Below are 15914 nucleotides of genomic sequence, written 5' to 3'. Positions count from 1 at the left end.
GGCCAAGAAGACTGCTTGAAGCACATCTGAGGATCTTCTTCCAGAGCTCTTGGAAATATTTGGGGGAAATGGTTCAGGATGTTAAGAGTCCTATGATAGCAATTAGAGGCAGAATGAGGGAAATACCAGCATTTTTGCTTAATTCTCAATTACCATCAATTTGCAAATGTAATAACAATTTAAAATCATTTAAGTGAAGCACTATGTTATGTTCTTGCAATTTTAAAAATTAACTAATAGAATTTAAACTTAGTCTTATAACTTCAAACCTCGTCAAATTTAGAAGTAAACATTCAGGATCTAGAGATTCTTCTGAATTATTTTGGTTATTTACAGTTAGATATAAAATCCTAGATACTCATTTTTTAAATTCATGCAGCTTGAGAACTGAGAAATACTGATGTTTGATCCATGTTTCTGTTAGGCTAAACCTCAGTTACATTTGTTCCTGAGTTAAATTACCAAGTCAGTTTGAAAAGCTTTTCTTTAATTTCACCTAGAAATCTCTGATGTTCCTTGCTGAAGTGATAATCATCTATTCAGTTAATATTTATTGAAGACCACCCGAGTGTGCTGGTCCCTGTTCTTACAGAAGTGGCATTAAGGAGGAAGATGTGAGGGAAAGAAAAAAAGGGAGATGGATAAGTAAATAAAATATTAATAAATACAGGTAATAAAACATTAGCAGAGTGGTTAGAGAGAGGACTGTCTAAGACCCAAGGAAAAGAGCACTGACAGAGTGGCTTACTGCCCTTCAAGCGCTTGTGAACATTTTGTGTACTCATTAACAAGTGTGTATTGTCATGTGCCAGTTGCCATTGGTGATACAGCAGTAGACAAAACAGACAAAACCCTTGCCCTCAGGGAGTTTATATTCTAGTAGGGGGAGATGGTCAGACAAATGAGTATGTTCATGCTAAATGCTATGGTGAAAAAGCATTGGCAGGGTGGAGAGGGTTCTGCCATGGCTGGTTAAAATGTAAAATCTGGTGGGCAGTGGATGGCTCACTGAGAAAGTGAACTTTGAACCGTAAATTAAGAGTGAAGATCTAAAATCCAACCCAACAGGTAGATGAGCTTTTCCTGCACAGGATACTTAGTAATTAGTTTAGACTTTGGGGACCACAATTTGTCTGTTGCAACTCCTCAGCTCTGCCATTATAGAGCAAATGCAACCGCAGACAACGTGTAAATGAATGAGTGTTGCTTTATTTATGGCACTAATAAACACTTTATTTTTGGCACGAAAATTTGCATTTCATATAACTTTTATATGTCATGAAATATTATTTTGATTTTCTCCCAACCATCTAAACATATAAAGGTCATTTTTAGCCTCAGGCCATACAAAAATAGTCAGTGATATTTTGCCTACTTCCAATCCAACCTGAGAGATTGGGCAGTATCTCTTCCCTGTAATTGCTCTGTATGGTATGTTATGGCATATGTTTAAATGGTAAAGTGAATGCAGTTTTCATCCTTTTGTAAATGTCTTCTTGTTTTAGGTCCAACACCCTGGTTGTTGTTTTACGAAGAGAGTAGTAAAAATTCATCAGTTTGTCCAAATATTCACTTACTTATACTTGATTTATGTCTTGCAGCTTTTGTTCCTAGGTTCTACTGTTTGGTAATAGCTTTTATTGAGAAACCCTCCTGATAATATTTCTAAAGACATTTGAAGCAGCAGTTAAGAATTTTATCAGGTGGTATTGCACTTGGGTGCAAACTGTAAGAAATTGGATAAAGAGTGGCTTACTTGGTTCGGGTTTTGTTTGATACAGAAATGTTTAGAGTAGACCGTGCAAGAAGAGACTGGGCTGGCAACTGTAAAATGTCATCACAGACACAGGCTCTTGCTTTCTGCTTAACCTTGGTGTTCGTTTTCACCTTGTGAAATGGTTTCTGTACCTCCAGGTACCATGTCTTCCTTTCCTATTTCCCTAACCCTTTTTGTGAATTTCTTTCATGACCTTCAAGAATTTTAAAAAATATAAACATAAACAGTTGTAAATGTACTCCAGATTTTCTCCATTTATTTGAAAGAGAAAGGTAAAGGCAAAAGGGGACTTTGTCTTTTATTTATTTATATATATTTTAATGAACACAATATCTTTTTTTTAATGGTTTGGTTTTTTTAGTTGTAATTGGACACAATACCTTTATTTTATTTATTTATGTGGTGCAGAGGATCAAACCCAGTGCCTCACATGCACTCTGCTACTGAGCTGCAGTCCTAGCCCAGGACTTTGTCTTTTCATTCATGAAGTGGAGCCTTCCCAAGGACCATCTACCTCACGTCTCTTTGGCCAGAACTATCGTGTGATCACCTTGAGCTACCAAAGCATTCCAGTAAACAAGTTTTTGTAGCTGAGCTCATTGCTCTCCTAAACAAAAGAGACTTCTTTTATTAAGAAAAGGAAATTGGTTTCTGGGTAAATAGCAGTTGTCTGCTTTGGCTAATAAGTGTATTTAAATGAAAACAAACACGGGAGTTACAGGTACCTTCCACCCATGGATAAGTTGACACAGATGAATCAGAGACTGTTGTCCCACAATTTACTCCTCCTTCATTTGCTCAACAGATTTTTAAAATATTGATTGTAAGATGCATTACATTTCAAGAAAAGCTGAAATGTGGAGAGAATAGAACTCACTGTGTGAAGGAAGTGATTGTGCATGGTATTGTTGTTTGGACTCTGGGATCATGCCCAGCACATGAGGTGCCCCTGGTGGCTTCCTGTTGCTGTGTGGGAAACCTTTCTGTTACCTGGGGCCCACCCTGCAGGCCATGAGCTGTAAACTGTCTCTGCCTGGAAAGCCTGGGCCCCAATGTTCTAGGCCACAGTCACCTCCGCAGATCTTAAAAACAACTCGTGATGGTGTGACTCATATTCCTTCCTGATGCTAAGGTCACAAACATCCACTAGGAAACTTCCTTCTCTAGGTTAAATTTCTCCCAATTTGTGTAGTGGGTGATTTGCTATAGTATTAGCTACCTTCTATGGTGCTACTTTTTTTCTTTTTTCTTCCATTTCTTCGTTTTACTCAATTAGGTTTTTCATATAAGTATAAGGAATCATGGAGACCAGTGGCTAACAAAAGGCTTCAGGTTGTGCCTCATATTACAACCTGAGCACTTGGTTTATAGGAAACACAGCATCTCTGGGCCATGGACCACTCCCCTCCTGGCTGTTCTTCACATGGAGCTAGGATACTGGTGGCCCATATGTCTGTCTCTGCCTTTCAGGATACATTACTTCTATTAAATCTTTTGAATATTAGCACATTTTATAATGTCAAAAAATTTTAAATAAAACTCTTGCTCCCATTTTGTCTCCTCCTCTTGCCAGTTCCTATTTCTCTGTCCCTATTCATTAACAAGACTTTTTAAAAATGTAAATATAAGCAATTATAAATGTATTTCCAGTTTTTTCTGTACAGTGAGTCTAATCTACAGACAGCTCTCCCCATTTTCTTTTTTTACCTACTGATACATCTTGCAGATCTTTTCCTAACAGTGTTAACAAATACATACAGAGCTTCTCCCTTTTTCTTTTTAAGCAGCATTGTATTAAAATAATGTCTTTGAAATAAAAACCCAGGCATGTCTCTCCTGCTTCCCTCTTTTAAAATAGAGACATTATTACATACATTTTACTATTTGTAGCACTCTTGTCAGTCATCACTATTGTTAGTAGGGAAGTGTGCTTCTTTCTGAACATGTTAGTGTTAAGGGTGTATTTTAATTTTAATATTCTAGGATTAATTTTCACATACAGTTTTAAGATACTGACCACAAGAAGGGAGAGGTGTTGAGACATGGACACTTTTAGACATCACTAATGGAGGTGTAAATTGATGTGGCCTTGTTCAGAGACCTGCATGGGGTTGTTAGGAACCTGAAAAATGTCTGTTCTTGGACACCTGTGTTTCTTGCATAGGCTTTGACCTTAACTAGTGTTGAGAGAGTCAAATTTATAAAGATGTTGCTATGGTCTGTTTGTGTCCCCCCAGAATTCATATGTTGAAACCTAAGCTCCAATGTGATTACATTAGGAGGTGCACTGCTGGACAGGGATTAGACTTCAGAAAACCAACTTGTCCTTTTCACTATGTGAGGACATGGCAGGAAGGTTCCATCTGAGAATCAGGAAATGGGCCCTCACCAGACTCCAATTCTGGAGCACCTTGATCTTGGACCTCTAGGCCTTCAGAACTGTGAAGAATAAATTTGTGTACCATACAGTCTGGTATTTCCTTAAAACAACTCGAATAGACTAAGACGTCCACTATATAAGTTACAACTATACTAACTATCCAATAACAGAGTAGTAGTTAGCTGTATATGTACATGGTGGAATTTTCAGGCAGATACTGAAATTCATGCTTTTGAAAAATGTCAAAAGTCTGGAGACAGTATTTATGATGCATTGTTAAATGAAAGGGGCAAGACACAGTCCATTCTATCAAGTGTGATCCTACGAAAGGAAAGACCAGTTGTCATAGGGATTGCAGCAATCAGCGTGTGTGGTGTGTGCCAAATGTGTATCAGCGTATGTAGGATGGGGGTGGGAAAGCAAAGAAGCTGTGTTGTCTTTGCTGTGTGTCCTAGTAATGAGCAATATGAGTTTTAAAGTAGCCACAGTTTGGGGTAAAGGCAATGAGATAAATGTGTGTGTGTGTGTGTGTGTGTGTGTGTACTTGTATATATATATATACACATACATACATACATACATACATATAAATACTTTATTTGGAAAACCAAGGTTTTATTATGTATCTTAGAGTTCTCAGGGGCAGAAAGTTGAAGTTCATTCCTCTGAATTTTGACAATGGTTGCCTAGTAGTAGCATTATAGGTCACTGTTGTATGTTTTCCTGACTTTTACAAATGCAAATAAGTTGCTTTTATAATCAAACTATATCATGAAGGATATCAGATATCATAATATGCTAAGGAGGAATTGTTATGGTTTGGATCTGGAATGTCTCCTGAAAGCTGCGTGTTGAAGGCCTGGTCCCCAATGCAACTGCATTCGGGGGTGGGCTTTGGAGAAGTGATTGGATCATGAGGGCTCTGACCTCATCAGTGGATTAATCCCTTGATAACCGAATGGACTGTGATGAAACCTACAGGCAGGGGGGACATGGTTGGAAGAAGTAAGTCATGGTGGGGATGCACTTGGAACTGTATCTTGTCTCTGGTTCCTCCCTCTTTCTGTCTGCTTCCTGGCTCCATGATCTGAGTAGCTTTCCTTTGCCATGCCCTTCTGCCATGATATTCTGCCTCACCTCAGGCCCAAAGAAATGAAGCCAGTCAACTATGGAGTGAAATAACTGAAATTGTGAGCCAAAATAAGTCTTTTCTCTTCCAAGTTGTTTTTGTTGGGTGCTTTAGTCCCAGTGATGAAACACTGATGGGTTAACACAGAATTTATGTACCCAAAGATATTGGTATTTTAAGCAGGAAAATGACATGATTGTTTTCATGAGAACATATTCTACTGTTGATTAAAATAAATAACCACTTTCAACTTCAGTTTCCTCATCTATATAACAGGAACAATAAAATCTACCTACTAGACTTTTAAGGGGAAATTAGGTAGGAATGAATGATGCTTTTAGGTGTTGAAGTTTCAAAATAATATAACCACATTTCCAAAACTCTATCAGTGAGGGGGAAAGTTAGCTTTTTCAGAAATGAGAAAAGTCTATATTCAAGAAATTCAGATAATGCTTTTATCAATTTGTATTTATAAACATGACGTTATTCTCTCATCTTACAATATCACTGAACTTGAAGTTGATCTATTTTTCCAGCATTTTATTTGTGTCCATACTAACCACACAATCATGTTAGTCATTCATGAACTTCATCCCAGTGAACACATGTTCCTTGCTCATAGCATATAACATTTTTAGGGGCATTTGGGTGGAATGGAGATAATTGTTGGTAAGAGTTTATTTTCTAAGCTTTTTATTTCCTTGGATGAGAGGTCTTTCTGACTGCTTGATCTCTCAAAATGATTCTTTGCCTGGGTTATTGTAAAATTTCCTTCACCCTTAAGTTTGTTTTTCATGCAGATTCCCCATAATCACTTAGAAAAGGCAAGCTTGTCTTACATTTTACATGCTGGTTTAAGACATTGAATATTGTCATCCCATCTATATTAGTTAATATAGACCCTTAGATTTAGAAGGTGGATTAACATTTGGCATACCTGCAGATGTGTCCACAGCTCCTCAGGAGTGCACCTGACCCCTAGTGACTGAAGAAGGAAAGGAGAAGGATCAGAGGAATGAGAGGGTTAAGAACTGTTCACAGGAAGATGGTTCTCATGTTTACTCTCACCTTAGAAGTGGAGAACATTTTTCTCTCGTGAATTGATGAAAGAATTCTTTCATGTCAGTGGTTATAGCTGTGGAATATCTGAAAGAAGCTGCTGAGGGGAATAAAATGCTGCTGCTCTCATGAATTAATGAAATCTCAGCTTCTCAGGTACAATGCCCATGGTTTTCAAATGGTTGGGCAAAGGGAGCTTTTGTGACTATAAATGTCAACTTCTTGTGGGTTGGGGGTGGGATGGGGATGATTGTGGTCCATGGAGAACTGTGGCTCTTGCCCCTCGAGTCTGTTCCAGGCAATCTGAGTGGAGCCTCAGCGTTCTGGGAAGACCAGGTGGAGGAGTCTCTGTGTTAGGACTTGCTTAGTCCAGCACTGGATGTCCAAAGTGCCAACAGTGCAGGACACTTTTGTCAACTACTTCTCTTTTGCATCAGTTACCTCTGACAATGAGAAACTGAATCTAGTTCAGTTTGGAAACTTATTTATTGTTTCAGATGAGCATTTCTCCTTTTTTGTTTGTCTTCTCTCTAGATAAAGAAGAAGCAGCAGGATGTGGTCAGATTTCTGGAAGCCAACAAGATAGAGTTTGAGGAGGTGGATATCACGATGTCAGAAGAACAGAGGCAATGGATGTACAAAAACATCCCCCCAGAGAAGAAGCCTGCTCAGGGCAACCCACTGCCACCTCAAATATTTAATGGCGACCGATACTGTGGAGTAAGTGGCTGGATTGTTACTACACTATTTTCTTTTCTTACTCATAGCATGTCAGCTAGAGTGCAGTTGAGTTTTTTTACAGTGAAGACTGTGACCCCTTCACTCAGGGCCTGTCTCAAGGTCACAAGTCCAACAGAGGTAAAGTTGGAGGGCATTCGAATCCAGCGTCACAGTTAGTGTGTGCACGTGACTGGTTGTGTGGTATGTGAGTGTGAATCCATGTGTGTCTATTGGTTTTCCTGTTTCTCTCTGCTTTGAAAGAGGGGATAGGAGGGACACTATGTATTTGTTATGTTCTAAATGAAACTTATCTTTCAATTAATACAGTTGGTGGGGCAGAGTAGAAGAGGGAATTATTCTTGAATCTTTATCCCTGTGTGGCTTAAATAACTACTAAAAACTGATTATAAACCAGAGTTCCATATTTTATGATTATGAACCAAGAGGGATCACTATGAGCATCTAAATCTATTAGGTGTCTTTCTGCTTTATGTACTATTTAAGAAGGTGAAGATAATTTTTTTCTAATTATCTACCTACCTTCTTATTCCTTCAGTTAAGAAAAAAAAAAAGAGTTTTCTTTCTAATGAGTAGGTTAAGATTTGCCATTTGCTGTAACTCTAAGTACAGAGTCAGTATTTTGGGACCACAGTTCTTTCAACAATGGCCTGGAGAAGGAGCTACAGTGCTGAGGCACTTGAGGCAGTAAAGAGCTGGGTTGTCTTTAGGGTTGGGTAAGGGATAATAGTGTGTTTTTAGTGGCTTCAGAGGAAGCAGTTGCCTTTCCCCAGGGCATATAAGAGAATAAGAGTTGGAAAGTACAGCCATGAATAGGCTTCACAGCTTTCTTACCTGTAGACTTGTGAGGAGAATCCTAAACACAGACAAGGCATAACTGAGTCCTGGTACTGCCTTCGTTAGTCGAGATACCTCTGGAAATTTATGTATCTCTTTAAGCCTCAATTTCTCATCTTTAAACAAAGGATAATAGTATTTGTCTCATTTCCCAGGATATTTTGTCACTGTTTCTAAGGCACTTCTTAAATATATTACGATATAAAAATAAAGGTGATTATTTTGTGGGGTTTTTAATATCATGATCTCATACTTTACTGAGGGAAGTGTATTATAACCAAGGTGTGTACTATGCATAACTACAGAAGATAGAGTTACTACTGAGCATGTAGATCAAAATGAGATAATAGCCGAAAATGTTTGTAAGCTAAACAGTTGAAAATAAAGCTAAAAATTAAATAGTGCTAGAAAGCTTAAAGCAAAAATCCAGCAGTTTTCTTTCCCAAGCTAGGACTTTGCAGGTGTGAAAATGCCATTGTGGCTTTTGTAGTGTGGGGCTGCTTTCTGGGTATAGGATTCTAAGTTGAAAGAATTTGAATACCATTGCTTCATTATCATCTGATTTCCAGAACTGCAAGTGAAATGTCTAATGCTATTTTCCTTGATCTTTTCTGTGTTTGTGTCAGTTTCTTCCATGTAAAATTTTAAGGTCTCTTATTCACATTCGTATTCTAGATTTTTTGGTAAATTACTGTCATATAAACTATTTTGCATTCATTGTGGTGAGTGTGCCTTCATAATCTAAGAAATGGTATGATTATATTTGTTCTTATATTGTTTTCTCTGAAACAGTTCTCACTGCTTTTTCCCTGTTGCCTTTGTCTTGAGTGCTGTTTAATTTGGGCATTAGATTTTTCACATCAGTTTTCTAATTTCTAAATCTTTTTTTCCCCCCATTACTTCCCTCTTTGATTTTTTGTTCTTTCTGGGATATTTCTTTAACTCTTAATTCTTTCATTTAATTTTTATGTTATTTCTCCCCCTTTCTTGCTCTAGGATTTTTCCTTTTTAATAATGTTATGTTTTTATGATGTGAATGCAAGCTCTTAATTCAATGAAGATATTAACTATAATGTCTTCGGCATATTATTCTTTTACTAGTGTTGTCTCTGTTTCCACTGATTTCTTTTTTTGGGGTTTCAGTTTTTATTGGGGATGAGGGTATTGGTGATTGGGCCCAGGGCCTTGCATGCCATGCGTGTGTCAAGGGTGGTGAGCTTGTCTTAGATGTCTGGATGATGTGTATCCTGTTAGCATGCTCGTTGCAGGTACTGATAGTAGTATCTGTAGGACTTTTTTCAGATGATGGCCTGTTGCTTGCAGCGTGACAGGTTTCTGCAGATTAACCAACCAGATGAGACAGTGCATAAACCATCCCTGAGTAAAGCCAGGTATGCAGGAGCAGGTGGATGGATGAGGCCGAGAGTTAGTTGCCCTCTAATGCTTTTCTCAGTCTCTTGCTTTGGGAATAACATCCTGGCTATTGGAGTGGTGGACCTGTCAGGTGAGGAACTGGAGGGTGGCCCTCTGTCATATCTCTTCATATCCCTGTTTCCACCCACTCTCTTCAGTACCTGTGTTTTTAAGTGTTTGACTTCCCTGAAGGCATATCTGTTATTCTAGTCCCTTCTTGCTTCTTCTAAGAAATTAAGGAGTCCTTGGAGTCCAACTGCTGCCCGTATAGACTTTCAAATAGTCATTCTATTTTCTGCCTTTGCCCCTTTACTTTACCCTCCCAGTAGCTGGTGCCTCCAATTCCTGAGCTTGACTGGGACCCTGCAGCTCGCTTCTTGTTGGGTTGCCTCTGCAGACTCTGAGGTTTCACCATCTTCTGTTCTCTAACATCCCCTCACCCTCTGTCCACCCACTACCCACGTATGTCATGGATCAGGGCAGTAGATGTCTCCAGTTTTATCCAAAAAATGAAATTTCTATTTTTAAAATCCCTCGTTATGTTGATTGTTTGAAAGAAAGGCAGTTGAGACGTCCTTGCTGAAAGCGTAAAAGCCTTCAAAGCCCCTTGAACAGGGAAATGTATTGAATGAATGAAAGGGTGTAATGTTGTGAAGTAGTTAGCTTCATTCCCCCTATTTTTACTTGTTTACGACTTCTGAATCTCTTTGATCTTGCCCTGTGGAGTCCGTGGAGGTCATTTTAGGTAGACCGTCTGGGAGCAGGCAAAAGGCTATCTATTGATTAAACTGCTGGATAAATGGCATCTTCTGTGCTCCAGCAGTTTTGCTCCCAGGTAGTGAAGACAGCAGCTGCGAGTATATGTCCTGTCATTATAGTCTGTTCTGGCAGGTGTGTTGAAGACAATGTCTGCTTTTATCCGCATCAAGTAAATATGACCCTGACAAAAGCATTAGAGGGCAACCAACTCTAGACCTCATTCATCCACCTGCTCCTGGGTACCTTGCTTTACCCAAGGATGATTTTATGAGTGGTCTCATCTTTTTGGTTAACCTGTAGAAACTTATCACATTCCAAGTGACAGAGAGCCTGCCCATTCTTCTAAACCCTGAATTGGCTACAGATGTATTACCATATTTCCAACTGAATGAACTAAGCATGTGGGACATGGAGTAAGTGTAACCAATGTGATCAGTGGCCTTCTCTCTCAAATTTAGCATTAGAATATCCCGCCTGTTGGGAGGAATTTGAATTGTTTGGAATTCCCTGGCTTGACTATCAGTTCCTCTCACCCAGATTTTGAACAATCAGAGGATGATGAAGAAACAAGTTCAGTTGGAGTCTGTGGCAGTGAGTGTCCGGGGTGATGGGCCAGGCCGTAGCTGTGTCAGGTGTCTTTACACAGCAGAAACTGGGTGTGTTCTTGACTGCTCAGACAATGAAATTCTTCCTGTTTTCTAAACTGGTTCCCCAGCTTTAAGTGGATTCTGTCAGTTCCCCACTATACCTCCATAAATTCCTTTCCCCTAAAGTTGCCAGTGACCTTTCTAGTTTGCATTCAAGAACCAGAACTGGGGACTGGGGTATGGCTCAGTGGTGGAGCGCTTGTCTAGCACGCGGGAGGCCCTGGATTGGATCCTCAGCACCACATATAAATAAACAAATAAAATAAAGGTATTGTGTGTGGCACAGCCATGTTATTCTTGCTGATTCCCTGGAGTGTTCTGCTGTGAGCAGGATTCTTCTCTGCAAATCTGGCTGATGGGTTCTAAAAGGAAACATCCCAACAGCTAGACTTTTCTGATGAGTTTTAATGTCTGATTTGGATTTTAGAAAGCTGGGGTCCTCATGTTCAAGGTTTTAATTCTTTGTTCTTTCTGTAGAACTGGCATGTGTGGAGTGTACTAGAAATGAAATCATATATCCAAAGGGAAAATATTTACTCTCCTTTTATTCCTTTTCTTTCTGTTTAGCAAGCAGATGATTTGGATTTTTTTAAATTAATTTTTATTTTATTTTTTGGATTTTTAAATATGTTTTTCTTATTTTATTATTTGAAATCTTTATTGTGGTAAAAAATGTATCATAAAATTTACCATCTTAGCCATTTTAAGTGTATAGTTCAGTAGTATTAAATTGATTTACACTGGTATAAAACAAACCCCTAGAACTTTTTATCTTGCATAATTGAAACTCTATGTCCATTAAATAACTCCCCTCTGCTTCCTTCCCAGCCGCTGGCCATCATCATTCTTCCTATTTCTAAGAATTTGACTACTCTAGATACCTCATATAAGTTGAATTGCACACAGTGTTTGTCCCTTCCTGACTGGCTTCTTTTTACTTAGTATAATATTCTTAAGGTTCATCCATGTCATAACTTGTGACAAGACTTACTTCCTTTTAAGGCTGCATACTGTTTCATTTTGGGTACACACCATATTTTGTTTATCCATTTATCCATCAGCAGACATTTGGGTTGCTTCCATCTCCTGGCAGTTATGAATAGTGCTGCTATGAACATGGGTTTACAAATTTTAAATTCCTTTTGATCTATACCTAGGAGCAGGGTTGCTAGATCATATGGTAAGTTCTACTTTTAATTTCATTAAAAACAGCCAAACCATTTTCCATAGCTCTTGCGTCATTTTATAGTCCTATCAGCAGTGCACTGAAGTTCCAGCTTCTCCGTCCTCACTCACACCTATTATTTTCTGCTTTGTTTTGTTTAGTTCTAATGGTAGTCATTCTTGTGGGAGTAAAGTTTCATTGTGGTTTTGATTTGCATATCTCTGATGATTAGTGATATTGAATATCTTTTTAATATGTTTGTTAGTCATTTGTATTTTATCTTTGGGAAAATGTTCAAGTCCTGTTTCCTTATTTTAGTCAAGTTATTTGACTTTTTTGTTGCTGAGTTATAGAAATTCTTTTATATTCTTGTCAGATAGTAATCCCTTTTTAGTTATCTGACTTGCAAATACTTTCTTTTATTCCAGAACTTGTGTTTTTTACTTTGTGGACTATGTCCTTTGATGAACAAAAGTGTTTTCAAGTCTTATATTTTTCCATTTATCTATTTTTGTTTTTGTTGCCTGTACTTTTGGTATCATATGCCATATCCAATGTCATGAAGCTTTTCCCATGTGCGGTCTTCTAAAAGTTTTGAAGTTTCAGGTCATAGGTTTAGGTCTTTAACACATTTTAAATTTAGTGTAAAATTGAAGTCCAGCTTCATTCTTTTGTGTGTGAATATTCACTTTTCCATTATTATTTAAGATACTTTTACTTTTCCCATTGAGTGGTCTTGACATGCTTGTCTATCATTTGACCATATACACAAAGGTTTATTTTGGGCCCCACTATTCTATACTATTAGTTTATATCTTTGTCTTTTTGTCAGTGTCACACTACTTTGATTACTTATAGCATTGTAATGTATTTCAATATCCAGAAGTATGAGCTCTTCTACTTTGTACTTTTTCAAAATGTTTTGGCTATTTGGAGTTCCTTGACCTTCTATAAGAATTTCAGGACTTTGTTTGATTTCTGCAAATAAATGCCCTTGGGATTTTAATAGTGATTACATTGAATCAGGAGATTGCTATGGGTGATGTTGACATTTTAACAGTATTGAATGTTTCATTGGATGTGATGGGACATGGCTATGTTCATAGCTATTTCGGAGGCTGAGGTGAGAGGATCTCTTGAGCCCATGAGTTTGAAACCAACCTGGGCAACATAGTGAGATGCCATCTCAAATGCAAACAAACGAAAAACCCAAAAGCATTATTAAGTTTAGTTTATAAAAATGAGTATCCATTTATTATGTCTTCTTTAATTTCTTTTAGTGTGTTTTATAGTTTTTAGTGTATAAATCTTTCATCAATCTTTTTGTTATTATAAGTAACTTTTAAAATTTTCCTTTTCTAGTTGTTCATTATTAGTGTATAGAAACCCAACTGATTTTTCTTTTTTTTTAGTTTATTTTGTGTCCTGTAGCTTTTTTTCTCACAAGCCAAACTGCATCCAGTTTTATTAAAAACAGTTTTCATAAACAATCATGGTATTTCAGGCAGGACATGGGCTGACAATAGTACAATTTTCAAACTCCTTTCTTGGGTGGACTACCAAAATCAGAAAGCCACTATAAATCCAATGAAGTCTTCTTGTGATGCTTGAGTAGGGCAAGTTTAGAGAGTCAGTTGATATTTTACGTTTAGCATGTTGTTTAACAACTTTTCACGAGCCAACCCTGACTTTCGGGAAATGAAATAAAAATGGCAGAATTATCAGTCTGAAGATCCACAATCTAGAAAAGGATCTGCTCCTCTTTTGAGGGACACTGTCTCCAGATTGCCTGACACACTGTGAAACCAATTGTTGGGAGTCAGGTCCCAAGAGGTCTCTGGGTTTAGGGAAGTTAAGTATATGCCTATGGCAGAGAAGGAGAGGAATATGTAACGATGAATTTAGGTTTTCTACACCCATAGGGCTTTTGTGCCAAGGTGGCTGTGTGTGCCTGGGAACCAAGAAAAAAGAACAGTGTAAGGTGTTCCCCCCACAGCAATCCAGCTCTGGAGATATTCTAATACTGACATATGCTCCTTCCCTCCAAAACAACAATGAAGTATTCTCTAACAACATAGCTTTAAAAAAAAAAATTCTGCATTTTTATGAAACTTGATTAAAAGTAGTATTTCAAAGCATACAGTCACCAGAAATACACTGTTTTAGTCAGCTTTTTCACCACCGTGACCAAAAAGACCCGACAATTTCAGAGGAGGAAAAATTTATTTAGGGGCTTCCAGTTTCAGAGGTCTTAGTCCATAGAAGGCTAACTCCATTCCTCAAGACTCCAGATAAGGCAGACCATCATAACAGAACGGTATAGCGGTGAAAAGAAGCTTAGGATATCATAGGAGAAACAAAGAGAGAGAGAGAGAGAGAGAGAGAGAGAGAGAGAGAGAGAGAGACAGAGAGAGACAGAGAGAGACAGAGAGAGAAAGAGACAAAGACAAACTTCATTCCCCAGGATAAAATATAAATCCCAAAGGCATTTCCCGGAACCCACCTCTTCCAGCCATACCCAGCCTGCCTACAGTCACCAGCCAGTAATCCCATCAGGGGATTGGTTCACTGATTAGGTTAAGGTTCTCAGACATTTCACCTCTAAACCTTCTTGCACTGACTCACACATGAGTTTTGGGAGATACCCAATATTGAAACCATTACATACACAGTTGTAAAAAACACACACACACATCCCTTGGCATCTGTGGTACCTTCAGCTTTCTGTGCCTGGCCAGTTTGGCATCTCCATTTTCTCAGGGTTCTTCGCATCCCTGTCAGGGGCATATTTCCCCTTCTTCCCCTTAGATACTGTCTCTTCCTTCTTTGGTGGCAATGATGGCAATGGTGGCAGGACACAGGCACTGGACACAGGGCTGCAGTGGTGTGCAGGTTTGGTTGATTCGGGGGTTGTTTTTACCTCTCCTCCTTTGTGTCCTACAGCTTTGCTGAATTCAGTTTTTAGGTTTTTTTTTTTTTTTTTTTTTTTTTTTTTAACAAGGTACTTAAAAATGGAAACTCAGTGAAGTTTCATGGATTCACTGATTCATGGATTACCTATCAAGGGGGGAAAAGCAGTGGCTGTTCAGCTAGTCAAGTCGGTATAGGTTTGACTGAGGATGCCAGCACTCAGTCAGGCTTAGGGCAACACGGAGGAGACATGGAGCGGGATTAGATGTAGTTAGAGTTTGTTGTGAAAATACTGTCTTATAATGAGAAAGGACAGTTTATCTGAAAGACAAATGGACAATTTTATATAATGATAACCTTTTGACCATTTCCATTAGGCAACTTTTAAGAATGTTTTAAAATTATTGATTTTTTTTACACTTTCAAATGGTATTTAAGTGAATTCAGAATGTTAAATTTGTGTTTAATCATTGGATGTATTGCTAATGCAAATCAGAAGACATTGTTGGCTGGTTGTTTTTATGTGGTGATTTGGGGCTAACTATGCCTGCCTTACCACATACTAGCTGAATTGAGACCTGAAAGTAGACTAGAGATAGGTTAACCTAATTTTCAGCAGGAGCAGAAAGGGCGAATGACCAGCAGTAGGTTTTTATGTCACTCCTTCACCTCTCCCATGTAAGAAGACAAGGAAAAGTGCCTTGGCAGAGACTTAGGACCTCGCCCCAAGCACACCTAAGTATATGCAGCCACAGTTATCCCAGGTACAGTGCTTATGTGAGATTTTTGAGAAGATTGTCTTGGGATCATGTATTTTAAGTGTATTTGGGAACTTATTTTTGAATCCTGAACAACCTGCTCCTATAATTATGTTTTACAAATCTGTGATTTGGATGTAAGATTTCATTTTGAAAAGGTTTACTACTGTTCTGTGTGTGTGTGTGTGTGTGTGTGTGTGTGTGTTTAAATGCCCACATATGAACATAAGAAATGATCTTCAACCATGGTCTCACCAAGAAGGTGTTGGGAAGAGATACTTAAAATGTTTACATATTGAAGTAATTGGTTTTCTAGCATTATTGTTATTAGTGTTTCTGATT

At 38.2% G+C, this 15914-nt stretch overlaps 1 protein-coding gene across 1 annotated transcript in view; it reads left to right on the top strand.

Moving 5' to 3' along the window:
- Window positions 1-15914, top strand: part of SH3BGRL2 (SH3 domain binding glutamate rich protein like 2) — a 68725-nt gene that overhangs the window by 35285 nt on the left and 17526 nt on the right. The window contains exon 2 of the mRNA XM_079146340.1: window positions 6880-7065. Within this exon, the coding sequence (XP_079002466.1) occupies window positions 6880-7065 (186 nt within the window). The remainder of the gene's footprint in view (window positions 1-6879; window positions 7066-15914) is intronic.

The sequence above is a fragment of the Sciurus vulgaris genome (genome assembly GCF_902686455.1).
Source record: "Sciurus vulgaris genome assembly, chromosome: 7".
NCBI classification, from domain to species: domain Eukaryota; kingdom Metazoa; phylum Chordata; class Mammalia; order Rodentia; family Sciuridae; genus Sciurus; species Sciurus vulgaris.
Note: the sequence above shows the minus strand (reverse complement) of the source record. Positions and strands in the feature narration are given on the sequence as shown.